This window comes from Thermobia domestica, chromosome 12 (genome assembly GCF_964235325.1).
Source record: "Thermobia domestica chromosome 12, izTheDome1.hap1.1, whole genome shotgun sequence".
NCBI lineage: Eukaryota > Metazoa > Arthropoda > Insecta > Zygentoma > Lepismatidae > Thermobia > Thermobia domestica.
Genome location: NC_137465.1, coordinates 4,911,180 through 4,933,220, shown reverse-complemented (window position 1 = coordinate 4,933,220; position 22,041 = coordinate 4,911,180). Strand labels below are relative to the sequence as shown.

General features: G+C 34.4%; 1 protein-coding gene across 6 annotated transcripts in view; it reads right to left on the bottom strand.

Annotated features, from left to right (window-relative positions):
- The window catches only part of LOC145666311 (zinc finger protein basonuclin-2-like), a 586,271-nt gene that overhangs the window by 556,156 nt on the left and 8,074 nt on the right, over nt 1-22,041 (bottom strand). For 4 of the 6 annotated variants that reach the window (XM_081733401.1, XM_081733404.1, XM_081733405.1 and 1 more), the window contains exon 2: nt 19,354-19,484. In XM_081733401.1, coding sequence (XP_081589527.1) covers nt 19,354-19,484 — 131 coding nt within the window. Of the gene's footprint in view, nt 1-18,878; nt 19,291-19,353; nt 19,485-22,041 lie in introns of those variants that run through there. The other 2 variants (XM_081733403.1, XM_081733406.1) reach the window with 2 other exon arrangements.

Sequence of the window (22,041 nt, the reverse complement as noted above, 5' to 3'; positions counted from 1 at the left end):
TTACTTATGAAATGCCACTTAGTTAAAAGTTAATATTTGTGAAGTATTTATTCAATTACTAAATTAATTGAATTACGTCTTATCAACACCGATATCATGAAGAATGCAGTGTTATTTTCTCGGTTATTTGGTATTGTGCTAAGATTGTATTGTGTATTTATCTGGTTACACTGTTGAAACGGCCGCGTGGCCTGGCCGAACAAAGAACTCTGAGAAATGAGGGATTGTGCCGAAATTTTATTTAAAGTAAATTCTTCCCATTTTGAACAAATAAAAACAAACTCAGTGAGATATTTGTGCCAACAGATGTGCTGTTACTTTCGAGGATAAATATCTTAAAGTACTATGCTAAGCAAATAAAGTTTAATAATGGGAGAACTGGGGGCGGAATAAGGGGTTATTAGAGAATTATAGAAGAGCAGGATTGTATTTTCAATTGCCAGGTATTTTAAGGCATTTCTATGCTTCCTTGGCGTGATTTGTTGATTTCATACTTATTAACATGCTAATAGACAATAATGTGTAAGAGGCGCGCACCCAGAAATTTTTGTCGGGAGGGATTCAAGCTTTCTGGAGGTAGGTCCCAGGGGCGGATCCAGGACGGACTTCCGGGAGGGGGGTTGTAATACTGCTACTTAGAGCTACTTTTAAGAGCTCCAGACTCTGAGATGGGTTTTATTTATATATATAAAATAAGAAAGTTTCCTCTTCTGGGGAGGCGATTGCCCCAATCGCCCTTCCCTGGATCCGCCACTGATCCTCAGGATACTCTGAAACGAAAATAGCTCCGAATTATTTAGCGTTCTTCATTTAGCCATCTGACTCTCTTCTTTTTCGACAATATTTTCTGCTAAAGCTTCATTTCCGAAAATCTGAGTCTGTTCTTTCTGAGGTCATCTTCAATAATCATAAAATACAATTACTAAGCTATGCTTTTGAATATCTTATTTCAATATTAGCTCAAGTTTCCTGTTCGGGGGGGGGGAATCGCCCCCCCCCTGGATCCGCTCCTGGTAGGTCCAATACTACAAGGTATTACGTCCGTGTAGTTTTCAATGGGTGCTATTCTGAACCCAAAAAAGACGATCCGTAATTGTAAAATACTGCCATCTATAATTTCAAGGGGAAAATAATAGAAATAGATTGTTTTATAAGAGAAAGAATACAGATGAAGTGTAAGATCAAATGTTCATGCTACATCAATCATTTCCCTGTTAAACAATATAGTTTTATTGAGAAAGTGTACAAATATATGTTAAGTTAGGAAATTTTGTTTTTTTGGGGGGGAGAGTCTGGACCCGGTGGCTCCCCTGATGTGTAAATACGGTTTTGATATTTGCTATATTAAAGAAAACATATTTCTTATGGAAATAGGCCTCCCTGCTGTTCTAGCGACTACTGAGTGCGATGTTGGTGTATGTGGTCCCGAGTTCGATTCCGGCTGGGAGACCTTTTTAAAAACTTGAAAGCGATACGGTGGTCCAATTTCCACCTTAAATTGAACAAACAAAAGTCAATTCATATGTCTTCATTATATATGACATTTTAAATATTTTGTTAGTGTGACTGCGGTTATCTACGAGATGAGACGAGACGAGACGAGACAGAACTTTTCCAATTGAAACATATATTTCCCTAGATGAGATATCACTTTTGCGAGACGAGACAGACTCAATTCTTGTCTTGTAAAACCCTGTGATTTTGCTTCGTTAAATCCAATTCAATACACTCTTATGCTTTGAAATAACAAGAAAGTACGGTATATCAATCCATTTTAAAAGATAAAGGTGTAGACTATTTTATGATGCATACTGGTGCTTGTGAAATAATTTTAATGCCTGTATAGGTCTGATTTGATTTTTAGTTTAGCGCCCCTTCCAGCAGCGATTCTATATGAGACGCGGAACTACAGCTTAACATGGAATCCGAACTACCCGGAATCCCGGATTCCCGTCGGGAATCAAACCCGGGTCTCCCACGCCAATGGCACGTATGCTAACCACTTATCCACGAATAACTCTTATGCCTGTATAGGAATGCACATTTTATTAAATACATACAAAATTCTAACTAATTTGAGAGTACTTTTATGGCAAAATAATTTCTACAGTTATTACAATTTGAAATAAATACGGTAGATGTCCTTCTGAGCAGTTTGTTAATGTGCAAGGGGGAAATAATAAACATGAAGGTCGAGAGAAGAAGAGATCAGAATTTCACAAGGAACACAGAATTGTGGTAATAAAAGCGACTTTTAAATAATAATAATTATTGTACCCTATTTGAAATAAGTTTGTCTGTTCCGTGTCCCTGAAATGTCAAGACTGTGAATATTCCTGGGTTTAATTCTCGTTGCGGTTACAGAAATTCAGTATTATGAGAAAACAGGTCTCTCAGAAGATTTTATAAGATAATTACAGTTAACATCCACTCATACAGTTCATGAAGGGTTGTGGCCGGCCAGACGGATTTTAGTAATGTAGTAAGTGGTCCCTATCACAACTCCTGGGGACACAGTGACTCAGTGGTAGAGCGCTTACCTCTGGCGCGTAGGGTCCCTAGATCGATCCCGGCTTCCGCTAAGTGGATTTGTGGTAAATCCACCGTGTCTAAGGGTTCTCTCGTTTCCTCCCACTTTCGTTATTCCACCGATATCATCAATCTCGTCATAACCATCTGCTTTATCCTCGGTGCATAATCGTGGGACCTAAAAACAGTTCCTGTAATTATGATTTACCGGAATTCGCTATTTCTAATTCGAGTAGTTTCCTAATTGCCTCATTGTCGTTTTCGAGTTCAACGTCGCGTTCCTTTCAGCACCGAGGTTATATGAGTTGTTAACCTACGTTTTAATGTAGGATCCAAACCACATGAGTCCTACCGGAAATTCTGCCCTTCTCCTTCACGTTGAAGATTCGTACGATGTGATGCGGAGACTATATTGAAAATTTTGTGCCACTATAGCAATTCTAATTAGCTAACTGCATGGTTTAAGAGGCCAAAAAGTCCATCGTTGTAGAAGCAAAATCTTATTGGATCGCATCTTGTGCGGAGCTAATCCAGTTTGTATAACTTCGCTTCTCGAAACGATATGGTTATTCCCCCACCGTCTTTTTGTTACAAAGGTAACTTCCCGGATGATTTTCTGTCCAGGACTCTATGTACTCCCCCCCATTTCTCATACAAGCAACGTCACGTCTTAATTTTATCCTGTGCAATATTCGGTCATCCCTAGATGTATAAAGTTCTGCTTTGTGCAACTTTCTAAATTCATTTATTAGTATTTTTCGCGTCAATTTCTTTTCTGAAAACTTTTGTCTTCGAAAACCCCTTTTTCTCCAACCTGCAAAAACTCCCTTAATCAGCTTCAAGAGCATTTAAGAGTGATTTCAACTTTCTTCGAATAAAGAATTGGACTTCAAGTCAAAACTGCAAAATTAGGGCTTACAAGCGTCTGTATTCAAAATAAAGTTTTCTGGAAAATATCTATGATGTAAAGTTTTTAAGATTTTCAATCCAGAATTTGTTTTATGTAATTCTTGATGTTTCGACTATATTATTGCTTTCATTTTCATAGAGTTAAACCATATTTAATCTTCGGCCCAGTTGCAATCTTTTACTCTTTCAATTTTCTTGGATGTACAGCTACATAGGATTTGCCGTTATAAGAAAAATATCGATTATATGCCAGATATACTGAGAAACAGAAGATATAATCGATATTTCTCTTTTAACAGCAATTCTGTGTAGCTGTACATTCAAGGAAATTGAAAGAGTAAAAGAATGCGACTGGGCCGATATTTATATAAAATAACTGATAGTTTTCAACTGTTAACTTGTGAAAATAGAAGTAATAAGATATGTCAAATTCATCCATACATTAATAAGATAGACTCTATGTAGGTTGTCCAAGTATGTTAGTTACCAAGTTTAGTACATTCAAGTGGTCATAAGGACTGAACAAGAACCCAAAGAGAAATCTGGGAAAATTTCGGGTAGCATCGTGGTTAAAACAGCATGGATTCGATATCCTCCTTGGTCAAACTTCTCCACTCTACGAACTTCACTTGGCTTCATACCTGCAGAGAACTTGATGTTGCAAAATACCGGTAGTTTCCTCTATTTATTACACACATAATTACAATATTGTTTCAAAGTTAATTCGAGAAACAATACTGTTGTCGAACCAATCAATGTTTTTAATTACCTAAGTAACGGCAGATATTTAGTATTATTTTCCATCAATCACTTATGTTCGGATTTGAGAGTTGAAGAAGTTAAAGGGAAACCCTTTATGATGGCTATCCTAAAGTAAATCTACACGCTAGCGACTAGTTGCTTATTGATATTTGCTTTAGTACGGCATAGAGAAGTATAATCTTGCAAAATTACAATTTTTGGACAAATGTTTATGGTATTTCCGTTAAAGTAAACATGTACGCTTATGATCACACATAATTTCGAGGAAATTACCAAGCAAACAATAGACGAGACGTCATCAAATAAACGTACTGTATTGGAAGTAGATATTAACAAGTGAGTGGAAGATATCGGAAATGATTATGTGTTCTACTGTCAATGAACCAGTTGTGTTGTGAGCAGCGTGTTTTACAATAAAGAGACACTTAATTACCTTAAACATTGAGATAACAAGTTGTAAACAGAAAAAGAAGAAAACTTTCATATTCTAATGAAGCAATACAACGGTCTACCCGATACTAATGAAGAAATTTTTAGGACGATTTGTCATTGTGGATGTTAATAGGTGTTATACATGGCTTTTTAATACCTTTTTCCTTGGTTACACCAGCATATAATGAATCGTACAATAGCATTTTCAGCGCAGGAAACAACGTGCATAGAACCATTCAAGAAACACAACTATCAAACTTTAAAAAAAAGAAAAAAAAGCATAAAACCATAATTTTAAAAATACCAATCATAAATTTAGTCATTGCAGTTGCTAATTCGACCATTTTTTAGTGAATGGATTTAAACTCGTGTGGGATATTAAAAACAATAACTTTGTGACTGTATACAATTATGCTCAGCGAATGATTACCTCTTAAAGAAGAAACAAAATACGTAATAAACGCACCATAATATGCAGAAGAATTCCCAGGAATCGTTTTGCCAAGCCTATTTTTTCTTTCTTTTTGGATCAAAAGATCCAATATACTTTAAAAATCACACATTTTCTTGTATGCCTTGTATCTGGAGAACTACTTATATAGTATAGCCAAAAATTCTGAAGATTGTTCCTTCTAGCTTTAAACTCTACATTTGACTTAAAATTTGACCAAAGCAGCTACTCATTATTAAAATCTGTCTTCCAGTTTCGGCATAATTGACATTGCCTTCATCAGACACGGATAATGTTTCTGATTACGGCAATGATGAATTCGGCAACGATATCTTGCCGAAACTGGAACAGATTTAGCTGCTTTGGTCACATTTTAATTTTATTTAAAACAACAATGTAGGATTTTATTTTAAAAAGAAGGCTTTCAATACTTAAAAGTGCAATTAAATAAACTGCATGATCTTTCATATTATGAAAAAATTTTGAATGTCTGATCATTACGTTCCCATAAAATTCTTGGATTTCTAGCTTATAAGCGAAGACATGAGAGCAGTTACAGTTCATATAATAGCATTTTGTACATACTATCTGCCTCGGTTTCTACATTTGTCGTTTCTTTATTATATTTGAAAGTTTCTAACTAAAATTGCTAACATGCCTTAAGAGCCTGACATACTAAAATGATATTTTTCTTTTGCTTATTTTTCATAAGTGAAAGGAAAAGGAGATAATGAAATGCAACTTACTAGAGTCATAGATAATGTTATTCTACAACAAAAAATATGAACCTGAAGAATTTTCAATTTTGCCATCCATAGAAATTACAGTGTCGCCAGAATAAAATTTCCCCCAAAATCTAAACTAAGGCAGCGACTAGAGGAACGAACTCAACTTCATTTGATTACGTATTATGTTGTTTTGGTATCAGTTGCTATTAAATAATATTAAATAATAGTCGTACTTAGTTTGTAATTAACAAAATAGTTTTAACATACAGTTATTAAAATTAAATTATAATGATATTTAAAAAGTAGTTCACAGGATACCAAAACAACATGGTACCTAATCAAATACAGTTGAGTTCGTTTCCTCTAGTCGGTGCCTTAACTTAGATTTTTGGGGAATTATTACTCTGGCAGAACTGAAATTTCTATGGAAGGCAACAGTGAAAATTCTTCAGGTTCATATTTTCTGTTGTAGAATAACACTATCTGTTATTGTGGTAAGTTGCATTTCATTATCTTCTTTCACTTATAAATAAATTCAGGCTTTTAACTTTAAAAATTTCATTTCAGTATGAAGAATGTATTAGTACCTTATTGTGCATTTCTAAGGAGGACAAACAAACACGAATATTTTATACAAATTTAGCTTGACGGTCTCTCTCTAAGATAAAGAAGAGTGAAATCAGTTGAAATTCTCAAACAGAATCATCACCATTTCCTCGTATGGGAACTCGGTCTGATATCAATAAACCATCAGAAATAAAACAGATATTGGAACCCAAAGGCAATATCATAAATTTGTAAATGTAATGATTTAGAATTCTGAATTGCTAGCAATTACTTAGCACTTTTCCTATGAACAATCACCAAAAGTATTCCACGCATCATTATAATAGTCTTGAAATTTCTTTAATTTAGAATACTTAATAATATATTTCCTATCTGTAATGAATACTTAAAATTTGTCAGTAAATATTAGAAGAAAATGTGAGACGTCAAGTTAATTTTTATACTACTATCCCTGCAACCAGAATTGGCCTCTGAAAGACCATATGCCAAAAAACTATTATTGTTATTATTTGGAAGCCACACGCTCCTGTTATATTTTTATGATTATAAAATTATGACTTCTTAAATATCGTAATTTGTCGCCAAAGCTGCAGTGTCTGTTGCAGAGCCTTAGGCAACAGCGCCACCAATACTCCACGTGCTCTACCCAACTGTGAGAAGCCAACTCTTGTTGCACGGATAATAGTATCAATATAAGATTTTAATAAAAAAAATTATACCGAAACATTGGCAAATATCCTGTCAGCTTGTGACTGTTGACTCTAGCGGTGTATATTAAGAGAAATATTGTTCATATTAAAATAATAATTACTATTGATATTAAACTCTATGGACTATGGAACCCGGAGGTTCAATGCCACATTCACGAAATCACTTCGTTGACTTCTGTCCTTAACCAACTGGATCCAGTTTCTACTTTGTATTCCTATTTCTGCTAGATCCATCTTAATATTGTCCCGATTAGGTTTCCAGTCAGAATTTTGAAGACATTTCTACTTTTTTTTTTACCCCGTCTGTCTATATAACCTGCCCACCTTAATCTCCTAGATTTTATGACCCCAACGTTAGGTAAACGTAATGAGCTCGTCTGGCTCTTAGATCCGAATATTCACCCTAGGATTTTATTTTCAAATATTTTGAGTGTATGTTCTTCTCTCAAACTAAGCGACAATATATATTTCACAACAGGTATACCTGGTAATTAAACATTTTTTAAGCTTCAAATTCTTCGAAAGAATTCGCGAATATTTTTGGTACTTACATGACAAATAAACAGTAACTATTATAATACTAACCCTCTCCTAGTGTTATTCGTTGCTGTAAAATTTACAAGAATAGAATGACAGTATTTTCTGCCAATGGTTCGCTGTAATTTTAATCGAAATTCTAATTAGCCTATTAATATTGTGATGTTAAAAGAACATTTATTTCAAAATTGCAAAAATAGAAAACTAGTTTCGGCTAAATTCGATCAAGAGAACAGGTTCGATGCTAATATACTTGATTGATTAACTGTTTTTAACGTGTTTTCAACATCGCAGCTCTATGAGAGAGGGCCTACTTCTTAAAGCAGGGTCTCAAAAATTCAGTGGGGATCCAGGGGAGCGATCACCCCCCCCCCCAGAAGAGGATTTTTTTTTTTTTACTTTATATATAAATTAAACCCATCTCAGAGTTTGGAGCTCTTAAACGTGGCTCTAAGTAGCAGTATTTAACCCCTCCCAGAAGTCCGTCCTGGATCCGCCCCTGCAACAATTACCCGGATTTGCATCTCCACCGCCTAATAGAGCGTTTAAATTAATAGTATTACAACTGATGATTAGTATATTTCAATATTATATTTCAATTTCATATATTTGCATGTTAGATTTAAACTTTATATAAGGTTACATACATCAGTTATTTTGCGTGTAGAATTTTTGAAAGTCTCTGTTCACGGAGTAACAGCAGAATATAGCTTTTAATTTTTGTTCAGTATGTTGACTACATTCTAGTGAAAAGTTTTTTTGTACCCTGCCAACGGAATAAAACCGAGCTATGTAACTACTATCTTGGAAAGAAAGACATTAAATCCAGCCATCTATGTGACAAAGTTGCAATTTGATAGCTATCTTCGTACTCTACTTAATGAGTACATTTAAATGCAATGATCAGACCCCACACATATTGTATTAATTGTCTTTCTTTTTAGTCTTGTCGTGTGCGATTCAGTCAAATTTGTTATTAAAATTGATTTTGAAATTTATAGTTTTTTTTTTTTTTTTTTTTTGTATCCACGTTTTTCAAAACAATAGAATTCAAACTGTAATCCAAATCCTAACCAGAGAAATCTCTGTGAAAAATCAATGTTGCAAATAGGTGTCTCTAAAAATTTCAATAGCTAAATGACACACGGAATCTATCTAAAAGTAACTGCTCTTTTAAAAATTGCAACTAATTTGCTAACAGAATTTATCAATACAACCAGCAAAATTTCTTATAATTTTACTGTACAGTTTTAACATACGTGCATTGCTTAATCAATTACTTCTAACCTTAACCTATACCTAAAATATTTATAATACACTTTTCCTGTATCATTGACACATATGCCTACCTAGTGTACTGTTTTGCGAACATATCATTCGTAAAGTAGTTACTTATTGAAACTGAAACTAGCTTTGGAAAGTTGGTATTTCCAGAATCCCTATTTGCTGTGGTAGTAAGGGAGTAGAAGTGAGGGGGAACGCGGGCTGACGTCGTCCTCCACTTTCAAAAATATCTATGGCGTCCCCCCACTTTCTAAAAAGATACAACGGGCAGAGATAGACACGGCGTGACGTCAAGCGTCCCCCTACCTTTTTATATCCACTTTTATCCCAGCGTGAAACAGTGCTAATAACAGCAAATGATAAATAGGATGCGTGAAATATATTGTGGTGTGGCAATGTAAGTACTAGAAGGAGCACAATGATTATTAAAATAGGAAATATCTCTTTCTATTCATAATTTTATAGAAGCTTTTGATAGATACATGCATTAGCTATCGCTGAACGCAAATGACTAGAAATTGGCAACTTTGAACGCAGAATTAGCTAAAATTATAGTTAATGGCCAGTGACGTAATATGAGAATTCTAGGTGAGTATACCCTCGACCGTTTTCAACAATATACCGTATACCGACTACTGAATAGGCAGGAAACCATTTTCGACAATACAACGTATCCAGAGTACCGAATAGCCCTGCTCTCTCAAATTTAAGGTAAATATATGCTGTAACATCCATATACTTCCGTATTGGGTTCTATTACGTCCCTAGTAATAGTTAAACTACTCTTTTATTGGGTAAATATCAGATATAAAAGGGTAGATTTAGGCATACAATGTCTAAATTGGCCACAATGTAAGAAAATATTATCAAGACGTTCCTAAGTATGAAAACAAATTATAATGCCGGAGGCTTGGACCCAAAATGATTATCTTAGAAAATAGCGTTCGACTAGCTTAACCCCTAGAATTTTGTACTTACTAAAATTCACACAAAGAAATTTTTATTACAAGTTGTATGTTTGTAATTTTTAGGAGAATATGGGTCACTACTAAGAATGTGCACATCATTATTTAGAAGACGACACGATCTGTTACTTCTTTAAACATTTAGATAACAATCAATTCTTATCTTCTAGCGAACGACTATCTTGAAGCGCGCTATAAAAGCTCATTTTCGTCATTTTTTCGAAAACTGCGCATCAAAATTTTCCCCTTAGCATGTTACATTGTTACATATCGATGTAATTTATCGGCTGATGTATACAGAATATGCCTTTTCTTTAATTTTAATTAAAGAAAAAATGTTTCAGAGTTGATCACACAGTTAATTTTGGGCTATACCTATCCCCATAACCATATTGGACCCTGTTCAGAGTCTGTTTAGCATTAGTTAAGTTAACAAATGATTTATATGGAACAAGACCAGCCACGACTTTTTTACAGGGTTATCCAAGCGTATTACTAGAAATCATGGCAGACCTTAATAGACAAGTATTCTCTCTTACCTTGACTTCTCCTAATGTGTTTGGACAACCCTGTGAAAAGATCGTGACTGGCCCGTTTTTCGATATCAATCATTTGCTTACTTAACTAACGTATTTCTAACTACGGGAGTTACAATCAAGCGTTAGTCAAACTCTTAATACGACTCGGAATAGGCCATGTCTTGCTAGGGTCATAATGAAAAGCTTCATGAGAGCGCAATTCATTAGATGACGTCCTTGTGGTAAAGCATCAACTTTTGCTTAACAAAAAAATCCGTTTTTCTTGATTTTTCTCAAAAACAACGCATAAGAATTTATACTATTTTGTTCAGGTCGGTGATATCTGTTCTATCTTTGTACTTTGTTTTATTTTTACACTATAATAATATTACAATATAAAAAAATATACGGCTTAGCAAACATTGATAGGGTCATCAAGTCTAGGAGGCTCAGGTGGGCAGGTCATATAACCAGAATGGAAGAAAGTAGGAACGTTTTCAAAGTTTTAACTGGAAGTTCAATCGGAAATGGACCATTAGGAAGTCGTAGGCACAAATGGGAGGACAATATTAAGATGGATCTCGTAGAAATAGGGATACAAAGTAGAAACTGGATCCACTTGACTAAGGCTAGAAGTCAGTGGAGAGCTTTGGTGAATGCGGTATTGAACCTTCAGGTTCCATAGGCCATAGAGTTAGTTAGTTAGTTGACAATGTTACAAAATTATCGTTTGATTTGCACAACATTTTTCGAGAATTGAAACAATTGGGACGGAGAACATTATCTTTACAATGCTGGGAAAAATGAAAAAGCCATCTCTAAATATGCTACATTTTGTCGAAATTTTCTGGAATATCCCTTTTATTTTTGTTACAGAAAAAATCGCCGAAAATAGTAACTCCGAATCCTATATTATATTAAGAAAATAAAATATCGGCATATTTCGAAAACATGCTTATCAATCCTATGTAACAAAAATCTATAAATATGGTAAACAAACACTATGTGAGTAGGTTTTCTCAAGGTTCTCCCGTTTCTTCCCACTTTCTTGATTGTATCACTATCATCCAATCTCATAATCACCGTTTCCCTTAGCATTGGTTTATAATCATGGGAAGTTAAGCTTAAAATAAGTATCTATCAATCATTGAGTAATTAATACTTCATTCTTTACATATTCTATATGATATGCCCATTCCAGTTCAATTGATTTACACGCGTGAATTCCGTGTAATTATACGATACCGGCTTCGATTCCCTATAGTTGCCTTGAATCCCACGGTTTTCAATCTCACTTTTAAGCACTGCTTCCCATTCGGTGCTGATACATGACGTTAACTACAATAAACCAATCAAGTCACTTACATTAATTTATCCAGAATTGTCATTTGGTCATCAATTGTTATTGCCATAAGCTTTGAAAATTATCCGATCATTACAGAAATTTCAATTTAACAATGGCTGCGATCACTAAACTTCAAATGACACTACGTTAAATGCTGAAATATACGTAGATAGAAATATAAATCAACAAGAATTCATATTCAAATCTGGATAGAAGGCGTAACTACATTACAGTCATACCTCTTCGCGAAAAAAAAAAAAAAAAAAAAAAAACTATATAGGAATATATGAAACTATAATAATTTAGAATATTCGGAGACCCAAGTGGATCGGCAATGGGGAATGGTGGAAACTTCATAACAAGGAACTACATAATTTATACCGATTACCAAACATTGTAAGGGTAATCAAACCTAGGAGGATTAGATGGGCTGGTCATATAGCCAGGATGGAAGAAAGTAGGAACGGTTTCAAAGTTTTGACTGGAAATCCAATCTTAAAACGTCCATTAGGAATACATAGACGCAGAAGGGAGGACAATATTAAGATGGATCTTACTGAAATAGGAATACAAAATAGAAACTGGGTCCAGCTGGCTAAGGATAGAAGTCAGTAGAGAGGTTTTGTGAACGCGACATTGAACCTCCGGGTTACATAGGCCATAGAGTTAGTTAGTTAGTTTAATAAATCGGACTAATCTACAGTTGGTAAGTTAATAATTTCATAAAGGCTAAATAGCAAACAATTTTACTACAAATGGTTACATTACTTCGTTTCTTTCATTTATAGGAATAGTGTCGATTGCAAAATAAGAAATTTCTCATGCCAAAAAGGAGACGATTTCAAGACAAGATATGAAATTTCACGAGTCTGGTGGGCAAACTATTTCACCCAAATCTTCGATCTCAAACACTGTTTTAGTAGCATTACATGAGTCGCATTATAAAAGTATAAATTTGATAAAGTGATTCTAAATACAACGAGCAAGTATCAACTTCACAGAATATTCTCCAATAAAAAATATGGTTTAAATGTTAAATCACATCCTTATGGACCTCTCGTGACGCAGAAGGATTCTGATAGCTTCTGTAATAGATTAAATTAAGAGAAGAATCAGGTTATACGCTTTGTACATAAATTTACAATACGAGATAATTTTTCGAGAAACGAGATGAGAAATCTTATTTTTAGACTTGTCTGATATGCAACACCAATTTCAAGCAGTTACAGATTTAACAGCTATAGTACATTGTTCGATACGATTCCATACGATTACTATCGCCGGAGATTCATATAATTCAACCAAGCAGTACAAATGACTGAAATATATTATAAAAATATTTTCATTGAAGTGTAAATGTTAAACTATAGTACGCAATGACCTGATACGACATTTTATTTCGTACAGAGTCATTAAAGTTTATGCGAATCGTAATATTTTTCTGTCGTTCAAAGTCGGGTGACTAACTTCACGAAGACGCAAATAGCAAATTAAAGTGTAAATAATTATTTAATTACATGAAAGAAAGTTTCGAAATTATTTTACTGTAAGAGGACACATTTCGAAAAAGATGTTGAAATGTGAAAACAGATTCATCTATTAGCAGTGTTGATTTAATTATGAGTCAGCAATATTTGTGGAAAAGGAAAGACAACAATAAATGGTGTCAACGGATATTAACATTTTTGTATCGATAAGAATAAATTAACAGAAATATGATCATAGTAAGTTGGCCTCGTATTAATATTACTACTGCATGATTATATTATTATTAATATTCCGATGATACTAGTAACAGTGATTAAATCATATAGAAATTTTGTATTAAAATTGTTAGATTGATTTTTACCAGAGAATTTCGACTGAATTGTACACTGCCCATTTCAATTAGTATTCTCAAGCAGACATGAGAAATTACTCTGGATTGTACTGCACAGAGGTTGTACTGCAATATTTCGGAACACTTTCATTGTGCATCATTCTGTCTTTCTTTCTATTTGCAACATTTTAAACAAATGGATTAAGTCAACGCGTGTGAAGCCGCTTAGGACTTTTCTTTTTTGAACAAACTACAATTATTATTCTTAGCACTCGTTTTCTAGGTACAATCACATTATCAATTTGTAATTTTTATACCATGAAACGTGTAACCCTAAAACACTTGTTTAAGATCTAACACTTGTGTGAATTAGTGTTGCCTAAAAGACTCGTGAAATTTTTCGGCTCGCGTCGAATCTTGTCTGGAAAATTAGACGAGAAACTCAATTTTTTTCCCAATCTTTAGAGGTAAAGTGAGACCTCGCTAATCCGAATTAATTGGAACTAGTGCAAGTTCGGATTATCCGAAATTATTGCCGTATTTAAGGGTAATTTTCTTTATTTAATATTGCAGGACATGTTATATTAAAATACACGAGTAAAAAAAGGAGTGACTGACATTCTATAATCTTTTGACAATAGTGAAGTGCTTCTTGCGTTTTTAAAACTAACTAGAAAGCTATATTATATACGTAATTCATTTACATTTGTAAGTTTTCCACTTCTTTGAATTTTCTGAAAGGTATTTTGAATTCTATTGCGTAAAATTCTACCATATTTTTTAGAGTCAACGAAAAAAACAATAGTCCAAAGATGAGGCATTATAATAGGGTGACTAGACGTCTCTTTTTTAACGCGATTGTCCCCCCCATTTTTCCGGAAAGTTCTCTGGTATCCCGAGAAAAATGTAAACGAAACGTAAAATGTCCATTTTTGAAAAATAAGCGTTTCGTTTTGAATATAGTTACGTAGTAGAATTACAAAGGGTCATGTGAAGCATATTTCTTGTATGACTTCCAGAGTTTGCTTGAAAAAATACCCAGCAACTCTTCTACAAGGAAATTCAGTAATCAGAAAACATGACATTGAAGGCGCAATGGATATCCCTAATTCTGGTTATCGTTAAATATTAAAATGTAACGTAACAATTAAAATTACAATAAGGTTAAAGGTTAGATCAATAAAAATTTGGTTGCTTTAAAAGACTAGAGGTTTGTTCCTCTCTGGCCGAATAATCACACAATGACCATATAGCTACGTGAATTGCCAAATCACTCGAATTTGGTGAGTGTTGCATTTATTATTATTATTATTATTATTATTATTATTATTATTATCGCTTCCACTCCATATGGTTCGAATTGCGGAATTTTGCAAATTTAGAATCTATAAGCATAAATCATATAATGCATAGCAGCACTTGTTAATTCCTTGTGTTTTTGTTGCAATCAGGGTAAGCGTTTTGTAATTGGTTATGCACCCTTGTACATATTGTTTACAAGCGCAAAGATTAAGGTAGGTTAAATTAGCGATAAAGTTAAACTAACCGTACCCCTAAACTATATTTTAGAGAAAAAAAAGCTCTGATTATTATTGTTATTCTGAAATCTTGTCAACCTAGCATGTAACAATGGGTAGTAAGTGTAAAACTTTTTGCGCCGTTTTCGATAAAATTGAGAAAAAAAGTAATTAATTTATAAAGATTAACACTATATGAGAACCATGTCATTTATTGAGATGAAACTGATGTTGACTTTACGGTATAAGCAAAACGATAGTACTAGTATGATTAATTAGAAATAGGCTAAAATCGTAATTAACTCTTAAAAAGTTTTAATTTTTGTATAACTAAAATATTGTTTAAAGATAAGACATAGGCACAAAATACATCTAGATGAACCGAACAAAATGTTTGGGTATAAATTCTCATGCGAAGTTTTCCAGATTTTTTTTAAACGACCTTTTATGGTGTTAAAAATATGTTGTTAATAATTAATGATTTTTACTTTCCGGAAGAAACATGTATTTAATTATTTACTGTATATAACGTGAAGTACGCTGTTAAGTGGAAGATAGTGTTTTCATAACGAGGATACAAACTCTTCACGCATATATTAAATGTAATGTTATTTATGAAGAGAGAAATGAAAATGAAACCTTTCAGTTTAACGTCCCACGTTTACGCCTTTTAAGCTACAGGGGACGGATAATTAAGACAAGTAAATGATGACGTAATAATTAGTAGAATGAGAAAGTGGGAGGAAACGGGTTTACTCTGAAAAAAATCCACGAAAACGGTGTTGTATACCATTATGAAAAGCAAGTTACTGCATATGTACTATACAGTATTTAATGCTTAAAGAAAAGGTGCAAAAATGTGCAACATACGTATACACAATCTATCATAATTTTCTTTGAATTAGCCCCCGCCAAGTGAACTTTGTGGTTGACAAACACCGTGTGCGTGGGTTTTCTCGGGGTTCTCCCGTTTCCTCCCACTTTCTTCATTTCATTCATTTCTCATAATCACCGTCTCCTTTAGCCTAACCGGCATAACCGTGGGACGTAAAACTCAAAGATTTCATTTCATTTTTTTAAAATTAAATTCAATAAAGAATACCACATATGCCATGAAGTTTGTTCCACGTTTATGCCCTGGATGATGGAATGAGAATGCGAAGAAAACTCAGAAAACCCACGAACATGATATCACATACAAATTTATTGGCTGATTTACCTAGGTTTATACTCAAATACGATAAAGAATCTTATGTTTTCGTTTACCGAAGTTTGATTCGCTTATTTTTTTAAAAAAAAATCGGGTAATGGGAGTTGAAGTATATTGAAAACAAAAAGAAAGGTTTGACAATTGAAACTGGATATTACTTGGACTCCTCTCCCCCAAAACAAAAGGAATTCTGGCGACAATGATAAATGGCTATTTCTATTTTTGTCCAGCGACTTCAACAGCCACCGCATGGTGTTCTTTCTTTATTGTTTACGCTGTGTTCCGACACAGAAGAGGGTAAGGGGATGGGGGGAGATAATGGTCAGTCTGGTGACAGACGTGGGTTTTTAAGCACTTGTCACGGCGACACGACCACCAACCTAGAAAGCACCCTGTCACTTCAAAACACTTTGTTCTGGTCCCCTGAAAAAGGACACTTTTCCAATTTGGGAATTTCACAGCAAGCGACAACCAAACAGTCTGACCACAAGAGCATGAGAAAAACAAAACCACAACGTCCTCGGCTTTTCTCCACGGCTGCAAATTCTCGCGGATGAACAGTGACCATAAACGTATGGGGGAGGGGGGTGGAGAAAATGAATGTGTGTGTGTGTGTGTGTGTGACAAGTGTGACGTGAACTCTCTTGGAGCTCATGTGGATACGTTGATGACGCTAGTTTAACGAGTCGGTCGGTAAGCGTACATATGATGCATATATGCAGCGTGTCTTCCCCTCCCCGCGGCGACCTGCCCTTACAGAGACTTTTCCCATAAACAAGTTCGACGATGCGATAGGCCAGTCTTCCCCAAGAAAAGAGCTTTTTAGAATTAGTTGTGCGTTCAAAATTTCTACAAAAATACAATAAAATTGCACAAATTAACAAATTCAAAAACTGACATCCATTGTGCACGAGGAGGGTGGGTATGTATGGAAACCTGTATATCTGCCGAATCTTTCTGTCATGTTAACCGAAATCGCGGCAACAGTTTTGTTTTTATGTCCATGGATTTCGGGTAAAGAAAACAAGAAAAAACCTATGGGCCACCTTGGACGAATCCAAGCTCAAAAAGGAACACAGTATCCATTTCGACAACCCTATTGTTCCGAACAAATTACTAAAAAAAAAAAAAAAAAAAAAAAAAAAAAAAAAAAAAAATATATCATATACAAGTTTAATGTAAATATTCTTTAAGAAGCCTAGAGCTAATCACTGCGAAATTAAAATACCGCAAATTATACAGTAATTAAGCGATATCTTCAAATAGATAAGAGATAATCGAAATGTGGAAAAAGAGCGCGCTAGACAATATTATTTTGCATGAGGTATTATCATCACGAATCATCTAGTAGCTTTCCGTTTGCACCCATTTAGAAACGCGAAAATAAATACCGATTTTCTAAATGGCTGGAAATCGAAAACAGATAAGTGAGTCGTGATAATGGTATCTCATGTAAAAAATAATATTGTCTATTGAGCTCTAGTTCCACATTTCGATTATCTTTTATCTATTTGAAGATATCACATAATTACTGTAAAACTAGCGGTATATTAATTTGGCAATGACGGTGCCTTTTAACCCCCTCACATCGTCCAATTTGGCAAATTTTCTTCTAAGACTTTTAAACTTATTTTTGTCCTCAAAGCAAACTATTTAGAATCATTAATAGGCCTATGTAAAGTTAAGTGTAATATCTCATGCATATATTCAAAGTAAACTCTCTGAAAAATTGCTACACGTTACGATATATTTTTTTCCATATCAAGTAAAAAATATTCTATCAATTTTCGAGAATAAAAAAAATCACTTTGTAGCATCATTCACTGCTACTTTTGGTCATTCTTTCAAGATAATAAAAATATTTGATAAAAGTGACATCTTCAAGGCATCACACATAACAATCACACGTGCAATCGTAAAAAACAATGTATACACCAAGCAAAAAAAAAAAAAAAAAAAAAAAAATCCAAAACATTGTTGTTTTGAAAAAGAAAAACATACGGAAAGTCACACGTGTTTCAAGAAAAAAAAGTAACACACTAAAACACACAATAACACACTAAAAACACAATCACTTTTTTTCATTTTCTTTTTATCCATTTAAAAGAGAGAAAAATACGTAATGACATGTAATTCACACATGTCGCCCACATTGTCGCGCGAAAAAAAAAGTGCCCAGAGGCAAGAAAAGAGTGTTGGCCGCTATAAAATGCAAATTCAATTGCGGAACTATTCTCAATAAATTTGAAAACTAGATTTTTGCAATTTCACTTTTTATGAATACATTTTAGGACTCTTGTAGCGATGACTTTGAAAGCTCTTATTATGTATGAGGGTTGTTTCGCAACTTTTCAAACACACAGAGGACAACACAGATTTTTCCTAGAAAATATTTGTTGGGGTACACAAATTCACACAAAAACACACACACAAAGATAGAAAAATAATATTAAAAAATAAATGCACAAATATAATTTAAATCGATAATGGCACAACACCAACATTACGTAAACAAGCATATGTAGGAGACAAAATATGAAAATATTTTTTTTATATAAGGGAGGGACTATTTTTTTGTTTTTAATTTTCACTCACGTTCAATGGAGCTAGTCTTGGTGGAAATCGGACGCTGACATCCGACATCATCTGATGAAGAGCCTGCCCTGTGGGAAGCGCCTGATGCAACATCAAAATCATCGATGGACGTTCATGTGTGAAGGGTTAGGCGTCGAGGGGTGCGGGTGGATAGACCAAGGGAAAAAAACAGAAACTGTGTTAAAATGTGAGAAACCGCGTGTAGGGACACAGAAACTTCGTACCACTCCCGGACCGAGAACTAACGTTCCTTGAGGAACAATGAGGATCGGACTTCACAACCGGAGGACTCTTGCACCGAGACACACCGACAGAAGCCGAGGCTTGCCGATCACGACGACCGCTGCCTCGTAATTTGTCAAACAAAACAAAGTATAAATAAAAGTGCATGAACAGAGCAAAAAGCGGGCCGTATAGAGTGCGCGGGGAGGGGGTTGGTTACAAAAGAAGGAGATAGAGAGAAATCGCTTCTTACCACTTCCATCATCAAAGCCGCTCCGTTTGTTGTACTAAGTTTCAACCTGGCCGGTGATTGGTCATCAGGCTTGCTCATGCGCGCTGGCATCTTGGGTCCCCTCTCCCGACCTGGACTGCCGTGGTCTTCACCTGAAAAATCAGATCAGTAACGCTATAAATACTGGAGATGGAAAAAGGGAATAGGTTTTGTCAAAGTTGAAAACACAGAGAAGAAGAGACAAAACTATATATACACACTCTTTTCATAAGACATCTCGGGCGAAGAAACAAAAAGTGTTCTTCCCACAAATAACACATCCATCATTTTCAGAATCCGTCAGATTTGCATCCTTTATCAATTCCTTTTTGTGTTTTTCTTCTTTCTTTATCACTCACTTCCTCCAGAAGTAGTATGCGTGCTGTGTAGTTCATTGTTTTTAAAAAACCCAACCAAATTAAGAATAACAAAACAAACATTAAAACTATTTTAAAATCGAAATAGCTACAGCTTTTCCACGGAGCAAGTTACTAAGGACAAGAGGACAATCTCTTAGCTCGGAAATCTCTGGTTAGATAATCGACCCACCACTCTTTTTGTTTCTTTCTTTGTAAAAGATCAGAGTGTGCTATTTCTTAATTCAAGATGTTTGCCAGCTGATTGTATTTACATTCTTTGCCAGTGGCGAAGTTGTAGTTTAAAATGAACCATTGTAGAACGATAGCTTCTCTTTTACCAGGAATCGAACTCAAGACCTCGTGTACCAAAGTCATGCGAGCATCTAGCCGCTAGACCGGCAAGAAATGATGTTTGGCAATTCAGTCTATACCGAGGGTCGAACCTATAATTCTAATATTTAATTGCGTTTATCTATGTTTAGTATTATATAATCTCAAACTGCGAGACGGTTTCATGGCATAATGGATCCGGGCTAATCTGTTTATTAGTTAACAATAAATCCTATCTTCAAATCTCAAGGAACAGTGATTTCAACGAGGTAGCTCCAGGAAGAGAATCATCCAACGCGGGCCCTTCTTTGCCTGATGAAACTGAGGGTGAACATCAGTAAAGATGCTCCGCCACTGGATTCGAATACTAAACCTCCAGATTTTGAAGCTAACCACCACCTTATTCTTGCGTGGTGTATGGTGCTATATATATATATATATATATATATATATATATATATATATATATATATATATATATATATATACATATATAAGATCAATTTCTTTCACACAATTCCATTAGTTAAAACTGAGAAGAGAGTTTGAACCGAGCGATTCACCTCTTGAATAATTCCTGTGAGGTAATATTATCATAATTAATTAATTAATCATTATGTTATTACCAATCATTTGTAGTTACGTGTGGACTAATATGATTTACAGTATAACCATAGAGCATTGAACTTGGGCGAACGAAGAAAATTTTCTAGAGGGGGCCCATCTCCCAGGGTCCTATATTAGTTTGGTATTTTTTATTTGTATTAAGAAAATCTTCAGAAATTTAATACATTTTCGTGAGCCATGGGGCCCGGGCCCTCCTTCGGACGTCCATGTCATTGAAGTCAATCTGCAATCCCTCTTGTAATCTTTATTTCAATCTAAATTCAATTATATAAAGATCATTCAAATTATTCGAACTATCCGTAGAAAAAAAAAGGTTTATTACATGGTATTAATGACACCATCCTCGTATTCGACTGGGTAGGATTCAGAAAAAAAAAAATTGCAATGAGTTGGGCGTGAAATTCTTACCGGGACTTCCGAGTTTTAAAAAAAAATAATCGTAAATATTTACCTACCAACTTACTCGTTTATTGTGGTCAACTCGTTTATTGTGGTCAATTTTTATAATACAGAGTTTCGGGAAAAGTTAAAACGGGTATGCTGGGGTGAGGTGAGAGTGAGATTACTTCTACTATACAATCGGAAAAACAAATTTAGGAAAATAACTCTATTAGCAATAAACTATTTCTGTGGAACACATGCAGACCAAAGGCCAATGGGAAGTGTATGCTACATAAGATACAAAATGTATGAAAAGAAAAAAACTAAGTGTGGCTATTTTGCTTCTCTCTTATACAAATTTCAGAATAACAGAAAAGAAAATAAATATTGGAAAATAAATACATATAGGATCCTACATAAAACATGTAGGATCTAGAAAATATGTCCTATGAGTAAAATAGTGCATAATAAAAATACTGCGTTTGATATTAGTTTTTAGATACTAAACCATCGGGATTTCCTAAGTTTTGACTTTATTTATTTTCTAAAATGGAAGGTTATGTTGTTGAGATCACAAGCTCTAAACAAGCGAATGTTTATTTCTTTATTTATTTATTTATAAATACTGTGACTTCACTACGAACTTTTTCCGATATATATTTTTCTATTTGATAACAACGGTTCTATCAGACAACAGGGTAAAGCATCTTTTAGCCTACTAATGATTCTTAATATTACGGGATTTCTGAGTTGAAGCGGAAGAGGATACCGCTAATTAAATGTAGGAGATAAAAACTCACTTTCTGAAAAGTTCTTTACAAAGTTTCCCACTTATTTGGCGAACACGAATTCCCTGACATTTCCAAGTTTTCCAGGTAACGATCTACAAATTTCCAGATTTATATATAATGTAAGAAAAGCAACCATATTTTTCCCGACCAGGGGATTCCTCATATACTATGCATATAGATGT